This window comes from Chlorocebus sabaeus, chromosome 8 (genome assembly GCF_047675955.1).
Source record: "Chlorocebus sabaeus isolate Y175 chromosome 8, mChlSab1.0.hap1, whole genome shotgun sequence".
Taxonomy (NCBI): domain Eukaryota; kingdom Metazoa; phylum Chordata; class Mammalia; order Primates; family Cercopithecidae; genus Chlorocebus; species Chlorocebus sabaeus.
In genome coordinates, this window is record NC_132911.1 from 144,774,889 (window position 1) to 144,800,317 (window position 25,429).

The 25,429-nt window shown below is 50.7% G+C and overlaps 1 protein-coding gene across 7 annotated transcripts in view; it reads left to right on the top strand.

Annotated features, from left to right (window-relative positions):
• The first annotated feature begins 8,724 nt into the window (after positions 1–8,724).
• Positions 8,725–25,429, top strand: part of DENND3 (DENN domain containing 3) — a 69,483-nt gene continuing 52,778 nt past the window's right edge. For 3 of the 7 annotated variants that reach the window (XM_008001638.3, XM_008001639.3, XM_073018418.1), the window contains exons 1-5: positions 8,725–8,933; positions 16,163–16,442; positions 17,616–17,731; positions 20,825–20,967; positions 23,979–24,090. In XM_008001638.3, the coding sequence (XP_007999829.3) occupies positions 8,832–8,933; positions 16,163–16,442; positions 17,616–17,731; positions 20,825–20,967; positions 23,979–24,090 (753 nt within the window). In that variant the 5' untranslated portion in view covers positions 8,725–8,831. Of the gene's footprint in view, positions 8,934–16,162; positions 16,443–17,615; positions 17,732–20,824; positions 20,968–23,978; positions 24,091–25,429 lie in introns of those variants that run through there. The other 4 variants (XM_008001643.3, XM_008001642.3, XM_073018419.1 and 1 more) reach the window with 4 other exon arrangements.

A 25,429-nucleotide genomic window follows, 5' to 3' on the forward strand; every position in this document is an offset into this window, starting at 1 on the left:
TGATAAAATATTTCATATTTACAAAGAATATATCTAATCACTATAACATGAACAGCTCTGTCCCACCAGCTGAAGGAACAGGGTGCCACCAAGATGGCCCCGGGGACCCCCAGGGAGTACAGCACCCTGCACGTGGTGTGCACCCTGCGGTGATCCTCTGTGTGGTTTTCTTACTTACTTGTGCTTTGTCTGCTCCTGGACTTTGTGAAGTGGTATCACGGTGTATGCTGTACTCCATGTGGGGTTAGCGAATCTCTGCTGACTGGCAGCCCATTGCATAGGTTGGCCATGATCAGTGGGCAGTGGAATTTAACCTTTATGCTTTTATTCGTCAAATACTCATGGTACTTCTGTCACTTTGTGTGTCAGCCACAGGGCCAGGTGATGGGAACATTTGTCCACAGGGTTCAGCAAGGGGACCAGGGTTACCCAGCCTGTAGGTGCTGAGCCAGGTCCAGGTCAGTGCAGGTCTGAACTCACCACGTGTGTTCAGCCCCACTGTGTGCCAGCACCGGTAGGCACCACGGGAACCAGCACAGAGTAGGCACGCAGTAAGTGCTTATGGAGGGGAGCCCAGTGTTTTCCTCATTCAGGAGGAAGTGTCATTACTTTCGTTTCACAAATGACAAAATACAGCATTAGCCCAGCAGCAGTGTCTGGCTGCACATCCGAGTCACCTGGGGGCGCCGCTGGATCCTCAGCTGCCCACACCCCAGCCCCCTAGATGTTCTGAGCGGTTGAGGGCAGAGCCTGGCCATAGGGGTTTGTCCAAACTTTCCGCATGGGTCTTACTGGTGGCCAGTGTTGAGAGCTGCCATTGCACCCTCCAAAGCCCTGCGAGACTGAGCTCAGAACTTGCACTGTCTACATGAACTCGGCAGGTAGAGGTTGCACCATCTAACGTGAGCCCAGACAGTTAGTGTTTGACAACACGTGTCTTCCTCTTAGTTATTCATATTTTATTTTATTTTATTTATTTATTTATTTTTTGAGACGGAGTCTCGTTCTGTCGCCCAGGCTGGAGTGCAGTGGCCGGACCTTGGCTCACTGCAAGCTCCGCCTCCCGGGTTTACGCCATTCTCCTGCCTCGGCCTCTGAGTTGCTGGGACTACAGGCGCCCGCCACCTCGCCCGGCTAGTTTTTTGTGTTTTTTAGTAGAGGCGGGGTTTCACCATGTTCGCCAGGATGGTCTCGATCTCCTGACCTTGTGATCCACCTGTCTCAGCCTCCCAAAGTGCTGGGATTACAGGCTTGAGCCACTGCGCCCGGCCTAGTTATTCATATTTTAAAGGGGAACCAACTTTTCATAAATGGGTTGATAGCTGATTAGGACAGGAGGGGGCTGCCTGAGCAAGCCAGGGGCATTTGATGAGGCGGCCCACCTGTGGCATGGTTAACGGTGATGTTCACAGCACCTGTGCTGTTTGCCGGGACCCCATCACGTGACCGTTCTCACTGCGGATGGTGAAGGGCTTGTTCCCTGGTGTCTATTCCCCAGAGTCTGCGTCACCATCCCCATTGTATCTGCGTTCTGGCTTTCTCTACAATTCTCCCTCCCTTTCCCAGCACAAGAGAAGGGAGAAAGGCTCAGGCCTAAACATGACAGCACACAGTTGCTAAACACACACACTACACACATGCACATACACAGATGCACACACCGCTTTCAGGATGGCCCATTTAGATGTCCACAGTTCTGCAAGGTCAACCTGTCCCAAACCAACCCCCGGGGGCTCCTCCACACCCCGCCTACCCCTGCCCCTGCCAGCCTGGTGCTCCTGGGCTCTCCCCACACGAGTGAGGACCTGCTCTGTGCAACTCTGGGGACACAGCAGGAGCATCTCAGCTGTAGGCCCTGCCCTCAGCGAGTGGACAGATCCATGGGAGGACAGGCCCACAAGCCACTGGAGTACGGTGGGGTCAAAGCTGCAGTGGTGGAACAGGAGCCGAATCTCACCTGTGGAGTTTGAGACATGGATGGCCCCTGGCCCCCTTTCCACCGCCACCCCATCCCAGTGCTCCTGAGTTGCCTCCTGCCCGTCTTCCTGCTGCTCCCCTCCCGGCCTGTCTGGATCCTCTGCCCTTGCCTGGAGACTGCAGTATTCACGTTCACTTTCCTGCCTCTCCCTGCAGCCGGGGTCCCCTTTCTGAAATACCAGTCTGGAACCATTTCTAACTTGGTCAAAGTCCTCATAGCCTCCTACTACCCCAGGACAGATGCCAGCCCACTGGCCCTCTCCACTGCTCCCCTCGGTGTGTACAGAGCACCTGCCATGCACTGGGCACTGCTTCAGGGACTGGGCAGAGCAACAAGCATGAAACAGACACTTCTCAGCAGCATCCAAGCATTGGTGTGGCGGCCTCTGCACACACAGTGCTGTTCCTGCAGCCTTGCCTCTGCCAGTGCTGTTCCCGCTGCTGAGCCTGCCTTGGCCTCTATGCCTTTGTTCCCCCAGAAAATCCCTCTTCCCCTTTCATGGTTGATTTTCTGTGTTCTCCTCTTACCTGAATCTCCCGCTGGGTCAGGGGTCCTACTTCTCTACTTCCAGAGCAACCTCTGCTTCCCTCTCTCCACTGAACACACATTTTCCGCACTGTGAGCTCTTTGTCGAGTGGGGAGGTCTATAGTTTTAGTTTATTCTTCTGTGTTCTTAGCCATTATCATAGGACCAAGCATATAGCAGGTGGTCAATAAACATCTCAAAAGAAATGGGGAAACCAAGGTTCGGGAGGTTAAGGGACTTCCGAGGTCACAGGGCTAGTGAGAGCAGGGGTTGGATTTGGAAGTGTTTGCATGTGACTTGTACTACGGCAGTAGAGTGTCCCCATCATGTCGCTGTTGGAGAAAGCTGCTCACTCATACTCATGTTTTTCTTTGCTTACAGAGACGTGATTATGCTTTCCCAGAAAAGCTGAAGCTTAGCGTGCATCATTGCATGCAGATCCAGCTAACCCCACTTCAAAGTTTATGTGAGGAATACATAATCCAATTGTTTGAACTCCAGTTGTAACAAGGTAGAGTGCATCCAAATACTACACACGGGATTGTGTGTTTGTCATGTGTGGACGTTCAGGGCTGTGCACTCTGGGGTATGTGTGTCAACTTCACCTGCTACCCATTCACCATCAAGCTGGGAGACTGGCCCTTGTGGAGAATCTCTGTGAACGATGACAGCAGAGGGCAACGCCGATTGCACCTTTATTACTGACCACGGTCTCTGTGACACTCCACGCATTGTGCAATGTCAAATACTTACCAATATTGGGTCAGGATTTGTACCAGGCCATTGAGAATAAAACGCCTGGAATGCAGGGTGGAGGGTTCTGGAGTTTAGAGGAGGAGCTCCACTTCTCACCGGGAGAGCTGGGGATAAGGGGAGGGACGGCTCCCCTGAAGGTGCTGTTTGAGCAAGACCTGGAAGGACGAGTAGGTGGGTTTCAGACTGAGTAGGAAAAGTGTGTCCTGGGTAGCCCGCAGGGAAGGGCACGTTTAGGGGGACAGTGGGTGAGTCACAGTTGTTCAGGAGGGGTGCGATGGGAACACTTATTTGAGGCCAGACTGTGATGAGTCTCATAGATGCCCCAAAGTTTGACCTTTTATGCAGGTAGGATAGCTCCCTAGTCTGTCCAAACACTCTAATATAATAGTTATGCAGGCAGCTTTCCGTTCTCTGTGTGGGGCTTGTCCACATCTATTGGCATATTTGATTTTCCCAGCAGCCTTACAAGGTAGGCATTGCTTTTTTTTTTTTTTTTTTTTTTTTCTGAGATGGACTCTTGCTCTGTCACCTAGGCTGGAGGCAGTGACTCGATCTCAGCTCACTGCAACCTCTGTCCCCTGGGTTCAAGCGATTCTCCTGTCTCAACCTCCTGAATAGCTGGGATTACAGGCATGAACCGCCATGCCTGGCTAATTTTTATACTTTCAGTAGAGACAGGATTTCACCATGTTGGCCAGGCTGGTCTCAAACTCTTGACCTCAGGTGATCCACCTGTCTCGGCCTCCCAGAGTGCTGGGATTACAGGTGTGAGCCACTGAGCCGGGCCCCGCATTGCTCTTTTTACAGATAAGAAACTGAGGTCAGTGAGGTTTGGTGAGTTACTTAGTGTGGGACAGTCATTCCTTTTTGTTTCAAACCCAGCACCTTGGCTTCTGCTCAGGCGGCCCCATAAAAGGAACTGCTCCCGCCTGGGATGTGCTTTGGGCTACTGTGTGCCCATGTGTGGTCACACCTCAAGGACATATGAACATGCCCCGCTCCTACCATTCTTCTAGGGACAGAGTGCCATTGCTCTAGAGAACACCAAAAGTCTTGCCCTTCTGTCCCCTATTTTGTTGTTGTTGTTGAGATTTTTAAATTGGAAATGTAAGACCATCCCCCACACTCCACATCCTCCATCAAGCCCTCAATAAACTGGTTGCATTTGTATGTAAAAGACATATATTCAATACGCACATATCACAACATATCATATCATAGCTAGCTCTGAAGACACAGCATAGGAAAGAGACGAGAAAGCTGTGTACTCACCCGTGTGGAGAGCTGTGTGAAATGCAGTCGCCTCCAAAGTCACAGCTTTTACTGCCAGTGAAAGAAAATCTATTTACCCGTTCATCCACTGATGGACATTCGGGTTACTCCCACCTTTTGGCTACTATGAATAGTGCAGCTGTGAACGTGGGTTACAAGTGTCTGTTCCAGCGCCTTATTTCAGTTCTTTCCAGTATATGTCAGAGGTAGGATCGCTGGGTCATGTGGTAATTCTGTTTAGTTTTGTGAGGAACTGCCATACTGTTTTCCACAGCAGCTGTGCCATTTTACATCCCCAACAACAGTCCACAAGGGTTTCCATTTCTTTACATCCTCGCCCACATTTATTTTTTTTGTTGTGTTATTTTTAAAAAATAACATCTAATAAGTGTGACGTGGTATCTCATTTTAGCTTTGATGTGCACTTCCCTAATGATTAGTGATGTTAAACATCTTTTCATGAGCTTATTGACCATTTGTGTGTCTTCTAAGAAATGTCGATTTGGGTCTGTGCCCATTTTTTAATTGGGCTGGATATTTTTTGTTGTTGAGTTGTAGGAATTCTTTTTTTTTTTTTTTTTTTTTTTTGAGGCGGAGTCTCGCTCTGTCGCCCAGGCTGGAGTGCAGTGGCCAGATCTCGGCTCACTGCAAGCTCCGCCTCCCGGATTTACGCCATTCTCCTGCCTCAGCCTCCCGAGTAGCTGGGACTACAGGCGCCTGCCACCTCGCCCGGCTAGTTTTTTGTATTTTTTAGTAGAGATGGGGTTTCACTGTGTTAGCCAGGATGGTCTCGATCTCCTGACCTCGTGATCCGCCCGTCTCGGCCTCCCAAAGTGCTGGGATTACAGGCTTGAGCCACCGCGCCCGGCCGGAATTCTTAATATATTCTGAATAGTAACTCTTTTTTTTTTTTGAGATGGAGTCTCACTTTGTCACCCAGGCTGGAGTACAGTCGCATGATCTTGGTTAACTGCAACCTCTGCCTTCTGGGTTCAAGTGATTCTCCTGCCTCAGCTTCCCAAATAGCTGGGTGCCCACCACCACGCCTGGCTACTTTTTGTATTTTTAGTAGAGCTGGGGTTTCACCATTTTGGCTGGGCTTGTCTCGAACTCCTGACCTCAAGTGATCTGCCTGCCTTGGCATCCCAAAGTGCTTGGATTACAGGTATGAGCCACTGCATCTGGCTCCCAATATTAATTCTTTATCAGGTATATGATCAGCAAACATTTTCTCTTATTCTGTGACTTTTTCACTCTTTTGAAAGGGTTCTTTGATGTACAAAAGTTTTAATTTTGATGAAGACAATTTAACCATTTTTTCTTTTGTTATCTGTGCTTTTGGGGTCATATCCAAGGAATCACTGCCAAATCCAATGTCAAGAAGCTTTTCCCTTCATCCTATATTTTTTTTAAAATAATTTTAACGCCTAAAGTGCTGCTAAAATGTCCAAAGGTTATTGACATCCTGCAGCGTCCCCATAAACTCCATTAAAAAAATTTATTCAAGTGAAATTCACACACCGTAAGACCATCTTAAAGTGAACTGTTTAGTATCAGCACATTCGCAATGTTGAGCTCGCCCCTCTTTTGGTATCAGTAGTTTATGGTTTATAAATTATGTTTATTTCTATTTTCTTGTTTGATCTTCACAGTGTCCCTGAGAGTGAGAGCAGTAAACCCATTTCACAGGAATACACAGGGAAGGAGGGTCACGTGCTCTGAGCCCACATGCAGTGAGCACTGACTGTGTTTGCAGGTTTCTTTTATCCAGTCTGAGCTTTGCTTTCCTTGACTCTGATGTGGGGCAGTGCTGCCTACTGGGGCAATTGTTCCTGCTGGCTGGGCTCTCCATGCCCCTCTCTTCTTCTCTAGGTCCCCTCATCTGCTCATCTGCCTCGATGTGACTTTTCCACCTTTGAGCTTGACTGCTAGTCATCTCCACCTTGTATCTCCAAACCCATTAGCAATTTTTCAAGGATGGGCCAAAGCTTTCTGTAGGCACTTTGGAAGGGCCTGTGGCACGAGAGACAGGAATGTATTAACAAGCGCAGAGCTGGGAGCCCCTCAGAGGTCATCTGGCCCAATTATCTGGTTTTAAGGAGGAGGAAAAGGGGGCCTAAAGGAGTCAACTGCAAGCTCTGTGCACTGCTGGAGCTCTCTTCCTTAAAGCATTTGGCCTTCTGGCAATAAAGGGACAGCAGAGACCTGCTCTCACTTGAGCCTCACTGGGTCCTTGTGGCAAGAGCTGCCATGTGTTTACCTCCTTGAATCTTGACCTCTGCCCCTCAGGAAGTCATGGCTTAGGGCCTTGAGCTCATCTGTCACACAGCAACACACAAAGGAGCCAGATCCAGGCCCTCAGGGAGTAGCTCATGGCTCCAGCCCAGGCTGAGAGCCTCTCTCCTGCATGCTGGGGACTCTGGGCGATGGACTCAGACTGTGCTTTGCAGAGGCTGCTAAAAATGAGGCCACCGAGGCTGGGCGTGGTGGCTCACGCCTGTAATCCCAGCACTTTGGGAGGCCAAGGCAGGTAGATCACCTAAGGTCAGGAGTTTGAGACCAGCTTGGCTAACATGGTGAAACCCCATCTCCACTAAAAATACAAAAATTAGCCAGGTGTGGTGGTGGGTAATCCCAGCTACTCTGGAGGCTGAGGCAGGAGAATCGCTTGAACCTGGGAGGTGGAGGTTGCGGTGAGCTGAGATCACGCCATCGCACTGCAGCCTGGGCTACAAGAGCAAAACTCTGTCTCAAAAACAAACAGACAACAACAAAAATGCCACTGTCGAGAGAGACAGGCAATTGTGCGTGAAATCGGTCTTTCTTTTGAAGTCAGAGACTATAACAACTGTGGCCTCGGATCACCGATGAGAGCCACCCATGGCAGGCAGCCTCCAGGCCTGAGGGAGAACCAGTGGATCCTCACACGATGAGAGCCATCAAGGGCAAGCAGCCTCCAGGCCTGAGGGAGAACCAGCGGATCCTCACCATCTTTAGGTTAGTAAGCAAAAGAAAACCCGTGAGTCAGGCTGCAGTCACGACCTCACCCAGCTTGCGGAAGGAGGGAGACATTCCTCAGGGCTCCCCTTTCTGATGTTGCCTTGCTTTGTACTACTGTTCCTTTTCCTGTTCAGCTGATGACAGATGTTTGACATTAAGCAATTTAGAGTTTTGTTTTTTAAAAAACAGAATCATAGATTATCAGAAGTGGAAGTCCCTTTAGAATCATTTCCCGTGGGTTACACAGATGGCTATGGCAGGGTAAAGGGAGCCGAAGGTCAGCGGGGACTGAGCCTGGGCCCCCTCCAGGCTTTGCAGCAATGACCAGGCAGCAAGTCGGCCTCCAGGGCTTGTGGGCTGCCCTTTCTCTGGGGTCAGCCTGAGGCTGGAAGAGGCCCGTGGTCCACCGGTCATCAGGCCAAGCTGATGGAGCTGGAGCTTCCCTGGAGCTCACGACGTAAGGGCCCTGCCAGGCCTTAGGCCTCTGACCCTCAGTCCTGAAGCCTCCCTCTAGCATCGCCCACCCTGCTCCCTTTCCTGTTGAATTTTACTCAAGTCCGTACTGGACATGGCCGGCCCTACGTTAATCCGGCAGAGTTACTAACCAGGAGTGGATCTTTCCAACCCCCTTCCCGCCGGCCCTCCCTGCTGTCCACACCTGGCCAACTCCGCTGTCCTGGCAAGGGAGGCCTTCCTGGAGGCGGCGGCGGGCGGCGCGTCCGGCCTTTGTGCCCCCACGCTCTCCAGGTGGGTCCGGGGACTGCCAGATCAGGGGACCCTTTGCGCCCTGGAGCCTTGGGGGCTGGATGACGTCGCCGGGCACCTGAGGACCCCGCCCGTTCCTCCCTCGGTTCCCCAGGGAGCGGGCGGCCGGGGGGCGGGGCAGACGCCCTACACCCCGCCCCGGTGCTACGACGCCGCGCACGCGCCAGGGCCCGCAGGCGGGTTCGGAAATGACGACCGCGCGCGGGTCTCCAGCAGCACCGGCCCCAGGACTGGCCCCGCCCCTAAGTCCCCGTCCCTGGGGCCGGGCCAGCCACTCCAGGCCCCGCCCAGAACCTCTCCATCCAGGCAAGCCCCGCCCCCAAACTCTGTCTCCCCGCGGGATCCGCGGGGGCTCTCCAGGCCCCGCCTCGGCTCGGGCCCCGCCCCTCCAGGCCCTGCCTCCAGCCCCGCCCCGCGGACGGCGCTCGCAGCGCACCCGAACCCCAGGCGGCGCGGCGGGTCCCCAGGGGTCTGCGGGCGGCTGAGCGGCCGAGGCAACCCGAGCGCGGTACCCGCAGCGGGCGGCGGGCAGCCATGGCGGAGGCTGCGTCGCAACACTTGTCGCTGCCCTCGAGGCTGCTGGAGCTGTGCGCGCTGCTGGGCGCCCCCCGGGACAGCCTCCGAGGTCTCGAGCAGGTAAGGGGCGGGAGGGGAAACTGAGGCAGACGTGGGCCGCGAGGCGGCAGCCAGGGCAGTAGTCGGAGAGCGGGTGCCCGGGTGCCCCGCGGGCTGGGGCGGACTTTCCGAGGGCTGAGTCCTGGTTCCCCCGGCGGTGACCCTGCGCGCCTGTGGCCGGGGACCGCGCCTGAGCTCAGGCAGGTGCCCCCGAGCAGCGTCCTGCTCCCCCTTCCTTCCTTTCCCCTCCTCTCCCCGCCCTGGACCCTCGGCTGCGAACTTGGGCTGCCAGCCGGGAATCTGGGGGTGCCTCGCCTCGGAGCGTCTCTGGGGCCTCTGTCTTCAATCGCCCCCATCTTGGGCAGGTGCTGAAGGTGGGGTGCACCAGACAACGGGCGAAAGCCGCCGGAGCCTCACGGTCTAGCGGGCCCAGCCCTGAATGATTTTATTCTTTATCCTGGGTTGTGTTGTCACCTGCGTAGTGGGTTCTGCACCAGAACGGAATAATGAGAGAGCAAGTCTTGGAATTAGCCGCCGGCCTCGCGTATTCTCCATGAATCGCTTTGCAATGAAGCCTATAGCTATTTTTCTCACTTGCAGTACCATCCCCACCCCCAACCCTTCCTCCATCTCTGCACCCTCGCAGCCAAAGTGACAACTTCATCTCCCTTCTGCTGGGAAAGCGGCAGTTTTGGAAATTCTCGTTTTCCTTTTTCTTCCCCAACTTTTCCTAATTCTGTAACGCTGGCTTTCCCTGGAATCCATCTGTGGCTCTGGTTTCCTCCTGGCCCGCCTGTCTGTGACACAGTGACTGGGTCATGTTACCTGGAGATCCCAGTGTCACTGGCCAGCCGTCTGCACAGGTCCGTTCATCTCTTTGCAGACGACAGCATTGAAAGGCAGAGAGGCTTCTGAGTATTTAAATGACGCTGGGCTATCCAGGGAAAATAAAGACTGCAGGGCAGAGGGTGTCACCCGGAAAGGTGAATGTTCCTGCAAGTAACCAGATGGATGTCTGTGAGTGTCCAGGGAGTTTCCCTTGCTAGGCGTCAGTACAAAGCCAGTTTCGACTTCAGTGAAAAAGCCTTCTCCTATGGAAATAGTTTCCGCGTTTCCCTCAACCTTTCCTTCCCCTCAATGCCCTGTCATGTCAGTAGATCCCGTTTGAACTCTGTCTCCTCGCAACGTCATGAACTGATTTGTCTCTCTACCTCGAATTTGCCAAATGGCATTGCCTCCTTTTTCTTCGAATAGGAAATGACCTAGTTGCTGCTGTGGTCTCCTCAGCTGTTGGACGTCTTTCCTCCGGGGCAGTTACAACATGGTATTAGTTGCTTGGTGTGAGACATATCTTTTGAGAGCAGAGTGAATCAACTGGAATATCTGCGGTGGTGCTTTCTTTTTTGTTTTAATTTCTTTATTATTATTCTTATTTTATAATAGAGAGGAGGTCTCACTGTGTCGCCCAGGCTCGTCTCCAATTCCTGAGCTCAAGTGATCTTCCCACCTCAGCCTCCCAAAGTGCTGGGATTACAGGCGTGAGCCACCGCGCCCTGCCAATGGTGCATTCCTAAACTAAACACGCTGCAACATTTTCATGTTCCCAGGTTAAGTGAGAGTATGGACAGTGTGCTACTGTGCATGTTTAACTTTGTCCTCTTTACTTTGTCTTTTGATTCTGTTAGGGGTTTGGCAAAGGGCAGAGAGAAAAATGGTGAAGGACTAAGAAAATAAGGAGCATTAGGGGATGGATTCAATTTCTTGGATCCATCCTACTTTTAAGGTCAACATTGATGTTATAGTTAAGCAAACATGATTTTATTTATTTAGGTTTTTTCCGGCAGTTCTATTTTGAATGTCCAAGGCTTTTTTTTTTTTTTTTTTTTTTTTTTTTTTTTTTAGGTGGAGTCTTGCTCTGTCTCCCAGGCTGGAGTGCAGTGGTGCAATCTCAGCTCACTGCAAGCTCCGCTCCCCAGAGCTTCACGCCATTCCCCTGCCTCAGCCTCCCGAGTAGCTGGGACTACAGGTGCCTGCTACCATGCCCAGTAGATTTTTTTGGTATTTTTAGTAGAAACGGGGTTTCACCCTGTTAGCCAGGATGGTCTCTATCTCCTGACCTTGTGATCTGCCCACCTTGGCCTCCCAAAGTGCTGGGATTACAGGCGTGAGCCACCGCACCTGGCCTGAATGTCCAAGACTTTTAAATAAGTTTTACCTTGACTTTTACAAATCCCCATTTCTCTGTGGCCCAGGCATTCCTTCTTGATGACACATGAAAACAGAGGTCCGGAGGTATGAGGAATATCCAGCTTCATGTTAGATAGCGGAGGGCCCTTTTTATTTCATTTCCTAGAAGGGGGAGTAGTGTTTGTTTTGTTGGGAATGGTGACGAAGAATTTGAGAATGTAGACTGATGTTAGTTACTGTGGTTAGTTACATTCCCCTCCACCCCTTTAATATAGAGCCCCCCACCGCCACCCCTTTGTTGGTTGCTATGGAGACTAGACATAGGTGTGATGGGATCTATCATAAATCCATCACACAGGGGTGGAAAGTGTTCTGAGTACCTTCCATAGTGCAGGTCACCTGCATAATTCTTGTGTGTGAAGCTCCATTGTTATGGTTTTTAGTGGACATCATCCTGACTTTCAGTTTTGGAACAGCACTGGCCAGCCGATCTTCCTGGGTGATGGCAGTCTGTGTCCTCTCTTTGCACCGTCCAGTACAATAGCCACTGGCCATGCGGTCACTGAGCTTGTAGAGTGGCCAGTGAGCTGAGAAACTGGATTTTAAATTTCATTTAATTCTAACTAAACAGTTGGAGAGTAGTAAAAAAAAAAAAAATCTATGAATTTGTTTTATCCCCTTAATAATGGCCAATCCTATAGTGAAGATGAATTCCACTGTGTATTCTAACTTAGAAATTAAGTGACTCAAGTAAATTAGAGTGTTCTGGTTTTTGCTTTTTAATTAGCAGTTTTAAAAACCAAAATGATGGTGATTGGGTAGGGGTTTAGTAAGTCCGCACCCGGGACAGAAGAACGGGAAATGACCTCACGTCTTGCCACAGACTGGCAGAGGTGACTAGCATCTCAGTGGTGGTGGGGTCTCGTGGCTGAGGGCAGCCACAGCTTGTATCACCAAGTAACCTCTGAACACTCTTGTGCCAAGACTTCCATTTTCAGGAATTTATTCTAGGGAAAGAACTGGGTGCGTGCAAGTGTGTGTCACTGCTCTGTTCAGTGTGGTGAAGACTTGAGAGCCACCCACACATCTCTTGGGAGGAGGCTGGGTCAATACATGACTGAGTTGACACATGCTGTGTTATTGTGATACTGCACAGTTGTGAACAGGGAGGTCAGCCACATGGAGTAGTTAAAACAGCTCATGGAACCTGTTATGTAGGATTACTACATTTGTGAAACAAATTTATATGTTTATATATGCATTAAAATGTATAAAATGCATAAAAATGCATAAAATGGGAAGAATGTAGCCACCCTGTACAAAGTGTGTCGTTCCTTTCTATTAGCTCCTTTATTATTTCTCTATTGTTATTTATTTATTTTTTTGGAGGGGGACGGAGTTTCGCTCTTGTTGCCCAGGCTGGAGTGCAATGGTGCAATCTCGGCTCATCACAACCTCCGCCTCCCAGATTCAAGTGATTCTCCTGTCTGCGCCGCCCGAGCAGCTGGGATTACAGGCATGTACCACTATGCCTGGCTAATTTTGTATTTTTAGTAGACAGGGGGTTTCTCCATGTTGGTCAGGCTAGTCTTGAACTCTCAACCTCAGGTGATCTGCCCACCTCTGCCTCCCAAATTGCTGGGATTACAGGCATGAGCCACTGTGCCTGGCCTCTATATTGTTATTTTTCAAAATGAGATTGTATTGCTTGTCCATTCAGAAAAGACAACAGATATTTCATCCTGAGGAAAAACAGATGTATGGTGAGCAACTGAATGCCAAGTTGATTGGATCTGGGGCACATCATTATAAGTGACTAGAGATAACTAGAGGAATGACAGGTCGGGTGTTGACTCTAGTCAACCAACTGAACTAGTCAAGTCAACCGAACCAATATTCCGTCCAGGCTGAGAGTGCCTCTAAGAGATCCCAGGTGCCAGGAGTGTGAATGAGGAACAGTATCGCCTCAGTCATCTTCTCTGCTAAATGTGGGGACAGAGAGGAATACAACACAATTTCTGCTGCACCGCACCCCCTCAAATGGAAGGTGGTGGAATACCGCTGGGCAGGGCTGAGATGCTCCAGGGGGTGATGAGCTGGGAGGTGGAGGCCTGGAGGAGCCTGTGGTCCTGGCTGCAGGGTGGCAAAGACCCTCTTCAGTGAGTGTGGGGGGTGGAGGGTCTGCCCCAGTGCAGGTGGAGCAGTGAGGGGCTGGGCCCTGAGCCCATGGAAGAGCAGGGGAAAGCAGGGTAAAAGCAGGGTCATTGCAGAGGTGCTGTGTGTCTTGAGAACCCCAGGGGGCTTAGTCATGCTTGACTCTGGGGGCATCCTGGCTTAGGGAGCGAGCTGGCTTGCTGCTCAGGGGTGCACTGTCCTATGACTCATGCCCACGTATGACACATGGGAAGATGTAGTATCATGACGTGGCAACACAAACATGCTTTCTTCAATGTGGGGATGGGACTGTGCTTCAGTGCTGGGTTGGGGCCACAAAGTATCTGGTCTGCAGTCAGACAGCGACGTCCCTCTTTGAGAGAGTGGACACAGATGCTAGTGGGGAGCCCTGGGCTGGGTGGGAGGCAGTGTCTTCCTTCTCCTGACAGAAACCTCCAAGGCTTTGCTTCTGGTTACTCGCTACCTGCCCGGAGCCACGGGTCATGCAGGTGCTTGGTGTGCAAACGTGGTGCAGTGGGGCAGCGGTGAGCTGATGGAGAGGCTCTCCAGGACCAGTGGCTGGGTGTGGGTCTGCAGATGGGGCATGATGGGGACAGGGCCCGAGGGGCTGGAGTCCCAGCTCTGAAGACCTGAACTGCACTGTGTTAGTTGCAGAGAACTTACGTGGAAGATCAGGCTTTTTGGAAACTAGCAGGAGCTTAACTTTTGAGACTGTAAGTTTAAGGGACCCCAGAGGTGCTGTGGGGGTGGCAGGAGGCAGTCAAGGGGAGCCTGGGACTGGAAAGAGGTGTAGGCTGGGAGTAGGGCTCTGGGCTGTCCGTTTGGGTCTGTGCTGTGAGTGCTGAGGTCCTCCAGGAGGAAGGCGAAGGACCCAGGCCTGGGAGTCGCAACTTGTAAGCAGGACTGAAAAGGGTCTGTGCGGGCCAGAGAGGAGCTGTCAGACCAAGGGAAACCAGAAGGGAGGCGGGATCAAGGCAATTCCAGGATCCAGGAGGAGGGCTGCTCACTCATCTCATGTGCTGCCTTGAACATGCTCCGTTTGTTAGGTCAGAACCGTCCAATTCTGATAGGAAAGTTTTAGAGAAAGTGACATGTAATTGAGGAAATGGACTTCTTTAATGCATGCTACACTAGAGCTTTGACATTATACAATAATGTGGATTTCCCATGTTTTGTCCTGGTTCCTACTGATACATTTTTTTCTCCAAATGTAAAGCAATTGTTGACCGGATTTGACTGATGTAGCATGCAAATCGTCATATAGAGATTAGAGTGTGCTTACTGATGGAAACTGCTGCCGTTGTTGAAATTTCTTCCAGCGTAAGAGCTCCCCTTTTATCACTGCTGTGTCTTACTGCAATGTTGAGTGTTGGCTGTGCCTTTGCTATCAGCCAAGGTCCCATTTCTCTGGGTGGCAGTGCTATCCTTTTTTTTTCTTTCTTTCCTTCCTTCCTTCCTTCCTTCCTTCCTTCCTTCCTTCCTTCCTTCCTTCCTTCCTTCTTTCCTTCCTTCCTTCCTTTTTTTTTTTTTTTTTGAGACCAGGTCTTGCTCTTTTCATCCAGGCCAGAGTACAGTGGTGTGATCACAGCTCACTGCAGCCTCAGCCTCCTAGGCTCAGGCGATCCTCCTGCCTTAGCCTCCCGTGTAGCTGGGACCACAGGCATGAGCCACCATGCCTGGCTAATTTTTTTATTTTTTGTAGAGATGAGGTCTTATTTTGTTGCCCAAGCTGGCCTTGAACTCCTGGGCTCAAGCAGTCCTCCCGCTCTGGCCTCCCAAAGTGCTGGGATCACAGGCATGAGCCACTGCGCCTGGCAATGCTGTCCTTTCTAGGGTCCCTTAAAGACCCTTGACTACCTGCCCTCGGCCGCCTCCTGTCTCTCCATGCCTTGGGTACCCAGGGCCTCTTGCTTCAGGCTTTGCTGTTTCAGGCTAGTTTAGCACCGGAACCACTTCCTTCTCACTCACGGACTGCAGCTTACCCACCTTGGAAAGATCTGAACTCAGCCGGGCAGCAGTATTTGTTTAGTCCTAGCTCGGTACTAGGAGCTGTATTAGGCATAGTAGTAACATGGAAGAGAGATCGAAGGGACAGCCCATGTGCTTTATATCATTTTAGGGAAGGACGGGAAGAAAAAAGGCAAAAACAAAAATTATGCCAAGTTAAAGTGGAGACAGGCCAAATGCCCCCCTTTTATTGGTTCGAGGGGTTCTTTGGTCAGCCGAGGAAGGGCACGTGTCTCCTCTGTACCCACCAGTGCCATTTCTCACCCCATGCATCTTCCCAGATCCGTGTGGTGGAAAGGAGGCAGCACCAGCCCGGGTGGGGGCGCGGAGGCTGTGGCCCTGGTAAATGTGTGTGAATGGGGTTTGACAATATAGAGCCTGCCCCCCACCCAGGGCGGGCTGAACAGTAAGTATATCCATGGGCTCCTGGCAGCCCCACTGGGCTGAGTACTGGACCTACATTGTCTCCCTTATTCCCTGTACTCGCCTCTTAAAGGGACAAAGAAACTTGCTGCCAGGAGGTGGAGGCACAGCCAGGACTTGAGCTCAGGTCTGGATCCCAGTCCCCAGGCTGGACCGCAGTACTTTATAGGAAGGAGGCAAGGTCCTGCTGTCCATGTGCACGGCTGAAAAGCCAGGCTTTGCATGACTGCGTGGCTTCCCTGATCGTAGGGCCCGGTAGGTTCCTAAAACACGCTTCCCAGGAGCCCTTTACTCTCAGGAGCCTCAGGTGGGAAAAGCCACTCACACCAGTTACACTTTTGAATGACAGTGCCGAGGCACTAGTGTTTGTGGGCACCGAGGGGAGGAGAAAAACAGTGAAGCTCAGACAGAAAGGACACCCTGGAACAAGAAGTAACTCTTATTTTTCCCTTTTTTAGGTTGCTCAGAAAAAGGGAGTCAAACATCTTTCTGCTCTTGATCCAGAGGTCTTGTCCATTTTCGTGCCTCCTTTTATCAGTAAAGAGGACAGTCAAATGGCTGGTGCAAACTGCGGCACTCTCGGTAAAACCAGGAGGCGCTCCTTCAGAAAGAAGAGAGAGAGGCCCAGACCAGAGCAGTGGAAAGGCCTCTCGGGGCCCTCCAGAGTGCCAGAGCCTGAGGATGTCACCATCCCGGGCGGCGTGGACCTCCTCGCCCTGCCCCAGCTGTGCTTTCCAGGTATGTCTGGGAGGTGGGCACCACTAGGGGCCTCCTGCTGCCAGCCGCCCAGAGTGATCTGTTCCCAGAAACCCACAGGCAAAGGGAAGTGGCGTGAGCGGCAGAGCCAGGGACCCTCACTGCCTCCTCTTGTGTGGGATTTAGTTTTCTTAATCTTGGGGATTTTTTGTGTGTGTGTGGAGACAGAGTCTCACTCTGTTGCTCAGGTTGGAGTTCAGTGGCACAATCTCTGCTCACTTCAACCTCCGCCTCCTGGGTTCAAGTGATTCTTCTGCGTCAGCCTCTCAAGTAGCTGGGATTACAGGTGCCCACCACCACGCCTGGCTTTTATGTCTTTAGTAGAAATGGGGTTTCACCATGTTGGCCAGGCTGGTCTTGAACTCTTGGCCTCAAGTGATCCACCCGCCTTGGCCTTCCAAAGTGCTGGGATTACAGGTGTGAGCCACCGCTCAACCTACCTTGGGGATTTTAAAGCTGAAGGAAATGTAAATCATTGAGTGCGGTCCTGGTGTTTTGGAGAATTGAGTCCTGGAAGGGAGGCTGTGTGGACTGCCAGGTAAAACCATTTATTCCTGGTGCATTCAAGGCTTTTCCCCTTCCACTTAAAATGAAGTCTTGCAGTGGTTGGCAGATGGGTTAAAAATACACCCAGTTCATCTGCAACTGTTCCACCCCAGCATGCCTGAGCTTCCCCCTCCCACCTCCTGTTTTCCATTTCACTGGGGCAAGAAGCACGGGCCTGCACTTAGTCCCTAGGCTCACCAGTTCCGGTTAACAGGTGAGCTTGCGTTTTGGGGCTTTATTTTTCTGGTGGCCTTCAGGAAACTCAGACAAAGCACCTAGCATAAGCACCCACCTCAGAACTTGGTGCTATTTCCTGGTCACAGGGATTATAAACCCGGGACAGGTGCCAGATGGGCGGCTGCGCCCAGCAAGCACTGCCACTGGCTAGCAGGTGCTTGAAAGCTTGTAAAGAAATTGCTGTGTGGGGAGGGACACAGGGAGGAGAGATGGCCGGAGGCGTGATCGGAAGAATGAACTCACCTTGGACATGAAGGCGCTGCCACTGATAACTGGAGAGGTGTGTCCTGAACACTGTGAAGTAATCAGCTCGTGGGTAACCCAGGCCACATGGCAAGAACAGGATTCTTCTTTGTCTCTTTCTGCCTGCAGGGGGTGTGTGCGTGGCCACTGAACCCAAGGAGGATCGCGTCCACTTCCTGGTGCTGACCGATGTCTGCGGGAATAGGACCTACGGCGTGGTGGCCCAGTACTACCGGCCCCTGCACGTAGGTGCTTCCCGTTACTCCCCTCCGAAATTGGGTTTAGATTTTTTTATTATAGTGAAATACACATAACACAACATTCACCATTTTAACCATTTTAAAGTGTGCAGTTCCATAACATTAAGTACATCCACAGCATTGTGCAACCGCCACCAGTGTCTGGGTCCAAAACGTTTTCATCATCCCTGAAAACCCCATACCATTAAGGCTTCAGTCTTGCTTCCCCTTCCTGCCTGGCGATGGCTAATCTGCTTGCTCTTTTTTTTTTTTTTTTTTTTTTTTTTTTGAGACGGAGTCTCAGTCTGTCGCCCAGGGTGGAGTGCAGTGGCACCATCTCAGCTCACTGCAACCTCCGCCTCCTGGGTTCAAGTCGTTCTCCTGCCTCAGCCTCCTGAGTAGCTGGGACTACAGGCGCCCACCACCAGGCCCAGCTAATTTTTGTGTTTTTAGTAGAGAAGAGATTTCACCATGTTGGCCAGGCTGGTTTCAAACTGCTGACCTCAGGTGGTCCACCTGCCTCAGCCTCCCAAAGTGCTGGGATTCCAGGCGTGAGCGCTGCGCCTGGCTGGCTAATCCCCTTTCTGTCTCTGGATGTATCTATTCTGGCCACTTCGTGTGGGTGGACTCCTACAACACGTGGCCTGCTTGTCTGGCTTCTTCCCCTTAGCACGTTTTGATGTTCCTGTGCGTGGATGCATGTGTCAGTGCCCCGTGGCCTTTGATGGCCGAATGACATTCCATCGTTTGGATGGACCGCATTTTATTTCTCCATGTATCCGTCGATGGACCTGTGGGTTGTTTCCGCCTTTTGTCTTTGGTGTGAGCGATTGGGGTTTGGACTTTACAGCATATTAGGTCTGTCACACATATTGCGAGTGTTGTGTGGGTAGGGCCGTGTGTGAATCAGAGGGCCTTTGGGGAACTTGTAGGGGAAATGATGTGTCCAAAGGTGCAGGGTGACCAGCTGCACACGTCCAGAGGGTTTCCCGAAGCAAAAAGTGAGCCAGAGCCTTAGTTTAGGTGCCCTGGTGCCATGAAGGGAAGTCTGTGAGTTCCATGCCGTCGAGAGAAGTGGCTGGCCTGGATTCCCTCGGAGCCCAGGGCACGTGTTTTCTTTGTTGATAGAAGTGTGCTGACACATGTGACACTGAGTGTTGGGAGGTGTGAGGTATAATCACATGGACTCTGTCCCTGGAAACTCATGGGGCAGCACTGATAGGCCCGGATGTTCTTAATGAATATGCAGGAGCAAAACTTACTACTTGATGCTCTGAATGCATAATCTTATGTTTTTGGGAGAAGTCATTTTCACAGTGTGCTGAGAGCAGAACCAAGGTCAGATCTCGGGTGGTGCATGCAGGGGACCAGCGTCTGCCTCTGTGACCTGGCTGCCAGCAGTGCCTGGCCTTTCTTCCAGGGTTATGTTAATGGAGGGATGAAAGAGAGGTGGAGAATCCTGCCCCTCCGTGTAGCCAGCGTTCCAGATGAGAAAGGATCCACAATGTTGGATCTTTCAGAAAAGCACCTTGGGAGTTTGTCTGTGAAATAACACCTACCAGGAGCAATGAGCATGTTATTTTCGTTATCATTAAATACACATGTTAAACAAAGGAGCAGCCCCTCTGGTTTGCGTTAGTACAGCAGATGCCACTGTTCCCACTTTGCCAGCCTGGCGTGGGCATGCCTGGCCCCACTCCTGCCCTCCTAGCAGCTGTGTAGTTTCGGGGTGTCCCCAGGCCCCACAGCACTCACCTCCCCTTCTTCACCATGTATCCGGATGACCGCTATATCTATCGTTCTTTCTTTTTTTTTGAGACGGTCTCACTGTGTCGCCCAGGCTGGAGAGCAGTGGTGCGATCATGGCTCACTGCATCCTTGATCTCCAGGGCTAGCTCAAGTGATTCTCCCACCTCAGTCTCCTGAGTAGCTGGGACCACAGGTGCGCGCCACCATGCCCAGCTAATATTTCTTATTTTTTGTAGAGATGAGGTCTTGCTATGTTGCCCGTGCTGATCTTGAACTACTAGAATCCTGCCTCAGCCTCCAAAAGTGTTGAGATGACAGGTGTGAGCTGCATGCCCAGCCCGCAACTATCGTTCTATTGATAACACAGCCCTAGCCCCTCTCATATACTCTCCTCTGCCTTTCCTCCGACACTATGTGACTTGAGGGTGGGAACCATATTGTGTCTGGGTAGCTGCAGCTCCCCCCGCTACTGTAACAATAGCAGCAGCTGCTGCACGGCGGGTGAGCAGCTCAGCACCAGGCATGACGTAAGCATTTTGTGTAGAGTCATTCATTTAATCCTAACCACAATGAATGAGGTTGGGAAATGACAGACGGAGACATGGTGGCAGAGACAGGTTAAAAGACCTGCCCGAGATGACACAGCAGCAGGCAGGGTTGGAATTGAGTAGACTGACCCTCGGAAAGCGGATGTTTATTAAATTTTGCTAGATAAACAAATGATGTAGCTATTTCCTGGACGTCTCCCTTTACCTGGATATCTTATAGGTACCCTAAATCCAGCCAGTTCCCAAACTGAAGCTATCATCATGCCCTTCCATCCCTACAAAAAACCCCAAACTGACAACACGTCCCCAGGGCCCAGTTGGTGAGCCCCAAATACTTTGCCACTTGTAAGCCCTGCGATGTTCTGGGTCTTCTAGAACACTGCCGCTGTGGCTCCCACACAGGCTGAGGCCTCCTCTCCTGCTCTGTCCTCCTGGGCACGTGCGGGTGCCACTTCCTGTGCGTGGCTCCTGCATATCCCCCCCCTTGTAAAGCAGAGTCCTTTGTGTGTCTTGGGTCTTACTGTGTTCTAATCATGCATTCCTTCTTATCTCAAGGCTGTCAGCTTCTCTGGGGCAGGAATGCATCTTGCTCTCTTTGTCGCCTCAGCACCTCAAATGGTGCAAGCACCAAATAGGGACCCCGTAGACTCTGAGTGGAGGGCTAGTGCTGGCTTGGACGCGTTGCAGGGGTGGGGATGGTGGACTCTCAGCTTGTTCTGTGCTGAAACATGACCCAACTGGAAACAGATACCAGAATTGCCAAGGTAGGGAGGTGACAATGTCACTGTTGCTTTTCATGTAGGATGAGTACTGTTTCTACAATGGCACAACGCACTGGGAGCCGTCCTGGCCGGCTGTGGGCGCTGCTGGCTACTTCGTGCCCTACGCCGTGTGCGTGGTCTCCAGGTTCCCCTATTACAACTCCCTCAAGGACTGCCTCTCCTGGTGAGCTGGGGCACCGGGGGCTGGGGGTGGTGGGGGGTAGTTCTCTGTGCCTCTCAAGGTGAGCCAGGGCACCGGGGGGTTGCGGGGTGGGGACAGTTGGGGGGCAGCTCTCTGTGCCTCTCCTGGTGAGCCCAGGGGGCTGGAGGTGGTGGGGGTGCAGCTCTCTGTGCCTCCCCTGGTGAGCTGGGGGACCGGGGGCTGGGGGCGGTAGGAGGGGCAGTTCTCTGTGCCTCTTAGGCTGCTGCTTAAGGCTGGGGGCAGTGGGCAGGGGGGTGCGGCAGCAGGCGCTCCTCTCTGTGACTGGTAACATATGGTAATGGCATGGTAGGAAAGGGATAAAGCCACACTGTGGGAAGTAAGGTTGATGTGCAGGATTTTCATTTTGTTTAGATTTTCACAAAGAGGCATATATTAGGAAAAACTCTTTTCCTAGCTGAGAATATTAGAAGCCTGCTGTTTGTTCCAATGAGGTTTATTGACATTTTAAAGATGACCTTGGCTGGGTGTGGTGGCTCACACCTGTAATCCCAGCGTATTGAGAGGCTAAGATGGGAGGATTGTTTGAGCCCAGGAGTTTGAGACAAGCCTGGGAAACATAGCAATACCCTGTCTCTAAAAAACAATTTAAAAACTAATTGGGCGTGGTGGTACGTGCCTGTAGTCCCAGCTACTGGGGAGGCTGAGGCAGAAGGATGGCTTGAGCCTAGGGGTTCAAGGCTGCAGTGAGCTGTGATTGCACCACAGCACTCCAGCCTAGGTGACAGAGCAAGACCCTGCCATCTTGTTTTGTAGAACCTGTAACTGTCTCCCTGCTGATAGTAAGTAGAAAGGCTGAGGACGTAAAGAACTTGTGAAAAATCAGAAAGACATCGTGTAGAACCCAGTAGGCTCTCATTATCAAAGGATGCTTTTGTGACTTCGGGGGCTGTAGTCCGAGTTCAGACATGGTCAGTCCCAGTGGGCACTTGTGCATGGAGCCATTTCTTTTGAGTCTCGTAAAGTTACAGTCTTAGAATTTGTACTTGTTTGATGAAAGGTCGAGGAGAAAGCAGTTAACAACGTTCCCTTTTGTGTCATCGTGCTGGAGAATGAGCTATGGCAAATCGCTGAATTGGTGCTATTCTGTTTCTTGCAAAGCACAGTCATTTGAGACCTTCTGCCTTGACCAGAGGGATGAGCCCTGTGGAGAGTGAGCTGGAACCTTACTGTTCAAATCAATGACTCGTGTTCAAATCCCAGCACTTTAGCGGTTTACTTCTTAAAATATAACTGGCTTTTGGACATAGTTTGGGTCTAATCTACATTTTATTGCCATAGACATAAAATATCTTTGAGAACAGAGAGCTGACTGGGTCGTAGTCAATGAGCAGGTGAATTGAGGATACGCATGTTTGCTGAATGTCTGTCACCAGTGCCCAGGAAGTGACAGAGTAAGCCTGGACGTGGTCCCCTTTTATTTATTAACTGATGATCTTCATTACTTGAAGGTAAACAACGTTTTCACTAATCTCTAGTTTCCTCTTCTGTAAAATGTAGATGGTTAGTTCCACCTTTTGTTAACTGAAATGAACGGGTGGTGGCCAGACAGATGCCCTGGGAAGACAGGAAGAAAGGAGGTGTTGTGATTGGCAACAGATATCCTCCTGCTAGACATTAATGCAAACACATATTTAACCTGAAAAATGTGCTCATTTTCATGCTTCTTTCTTTCTCAGTGCCCGTTACTGTGTCATCAGAACTAGAAGGGGCAAAATATGGAAACAGAATGCAGCTAAAAGAGGCAAATGACAGAAATTCAAATTGCAGTGTGACAACACGAATTTGTAGTTTTAAAAAAATCGGTTCTGTTAGCGTGATAATATGCAAAATATGTCTCCACATGGACAAAAAATGGGCAAGAGTATATTTAATTGTGTTTTGGGAATCAGAGTATGGGCAGTTGTTTTTTAAATTTTTATTTACAAATTTTTTTGAGAGACAAGGTCTCACAGTCACTCAGGCTGCAGTGCAGTGCTGCTATTATAGCCCACTGCATCCTCAAACTCCCAGGCTCAAGTGATCCTCCCAGCTCCATCTCCCAGGTAGCTGGGACTACAGGCGCGCACCACCACACCAGGATAATTTTTAAATTTTTTGTAGAGACGGGGATCTCACTATTTTGCACAGGCTGGTCTTGAACTCCAGGCCTCAAGTGATTCTCCCGCCTCGGACTCCCAAAGTGCTGGGAATACCAGTGTGAGCCACCACACCCACCTCTCTTATAGTTTTTTTTTTTTTCTTTTTTTTTGAGACAGAGTCTTACTCCGTCCCCTAGGCTGGAGTGCAGTGGCACTATCTCGGCCTACTGCAAGCTCTGCCTCCCGGGTTCACGCCATTCTCCTGCCTCAGCCTCCCGAGTAGCTGGGACTACAGGTGCCCGCCACCATGCCTGGCTAATTTTTTGTATTTTTAGTAGAGATGGGGTTTCACAATGTTAACCAGGATGGTGTCGATCTCCTGACCTCATGATCCACCTGCCTCGGCCTCCCAAAATGCTGGGATTACAGGCGTGAGCCACCGCACCCGGCCCCTCTTACAATTTTAAATTGTGTACAGTACTTTAAAAGTCAGAGTCCATTTTGGAAACAGACTTTTTCAAGCACTCTCCTTCCAGATGTTTGTTCTTTTATTCCTTACTGGCGTAAAACACACATACAGAAAAACGCACAAATTCCAGTGATTTTCCACAAATTGAACACACACATGTAACTAGCACCCAGATGAGGAAACAGAGCATGACCAGGCCTCCCCCTTTGAAAATAAACCTCCCTTTGTGCCACCTTTCAGGCACTACTGCCAACCTGGGGCCACTCTGCTGCCGTCCAACAGCTTGGTGACTCTGCTCTTGATGCAAGGTCCTGGAGCCGCTGCTGCAGACCGTGGGGAGATTCCAGTGTGATTAGAAATGCTAAGGATGATAACTGGGTTCTCATTTTTATTTCGCGGTTTGATTTTTGTTTTCTGAATTTCAGTTTATTGGCTAATCTAAAGCTCTGTAAAGATTTTGAAGTTGACAGTCCTATAAAAGATTTTGCTGCCAAGCTATCTTTAATACCCAGCCCGCCACCTGGACCACTCCATTTGGTAAAGTATATCTGAAAATTATATTATTTTCTCTTTGCAAATAGTAAAAGTAAGACGTTGAAGATAATGTAAATGTTTAAAACTATTTCTGAAGTTCTAGCTGTTGTAAATCTAAAATAAAATTCTAAGCCTCCTCCCCGCCCACAGCTGACTAACTGAACTCCCTTTTGGCCAAGGGGCCCCCAGAGAAACCCAAAAAACAGAATTACTGGCTGGAATGGAAGGGAGATCAGACACACCTGGTTCTACCCTCTCCCTCTTGCGTGAGCGTGTGGGGTGTTTGTGTATAGGGTTGTAAACTAAAACTAAAATCCTAAGCCTCCCTACTGACTGAACAGTTCCCTCTTGGCCAACGGGACCCTAGAAAAACCTTAAAAACGAAATTCCCGGCCATGACAGGAAGGAAGGTCAGACATGCCTTGTTATGCCCGCTGCCTTTTGGAGTTTAGGCACCACTGACCGGCGTTAGGTTAAAATGGAGATCCTGAGACCGACAGAACAGACTCTCTGTGGCCATAAGATTCCAAATTATGAACAAAACCTAAGGTCACGCAAAGCAAGGGTGAAGTCACTCCTCACCAACCAGAAGGGCTCCTTAAACAGGTATAACACAGCTTACTTTCCAGCCTGACTCTGCTATAGCATCCACGACAGATACCAGGCCCTGAAGAAAATCAAAGTATTTTCCTGCAAAATATGTTGCTTTGACATATTTTGAAATGGTACTGCGAAGCTGTCTTTTTGGGGGCAATTTGCATCTGTAGAGAGTCTATTCATGCAGCCAGGCCTGCCTTTCTCCACCTTTCCCGGATCCAGGAGCGATGAACTGAGAGCCTGACACTTTTAAAGTGTGCAAAGAGCCATTCACCATCTCTTCCCTCCGAGGGCTGCCACCTGCGAGGCTTCCTTTATGTAACGAGGGCCTCGGCCCCACACCCCCTTATCTTGACTCAGTCCTTCTTTCCCACTGACTTCAGGTCTTTAGATGGTAGCTCAACTTTCTCAACCAGTTGTCAAGTAAAGAATCCCTAAAACCCGCCTATGACTATGCCCTCCTTCCTCTTTGAGACGCCCCACCTTTTTGGGCCAAACCAGCATCACCCTCCATGGACTGATGTATGTCTTTGCCCGTCACTCCTGTCTCTGTAAAATGCACAAAACCAAACTGTAACCCGGCCATCTGGGGACCACTCTTTAGACTGTTCCCTAGGCAATGGCCACTCACAATAAACCCCTTTAAAATATTTGAGAGAGTTTGATTTTTCCATTAACGCTGTGCTTACGTTCTGTTTCTCAAGGTCCTTGTGGAAACATGTTATATACTCTTTCTAAAGGCGAA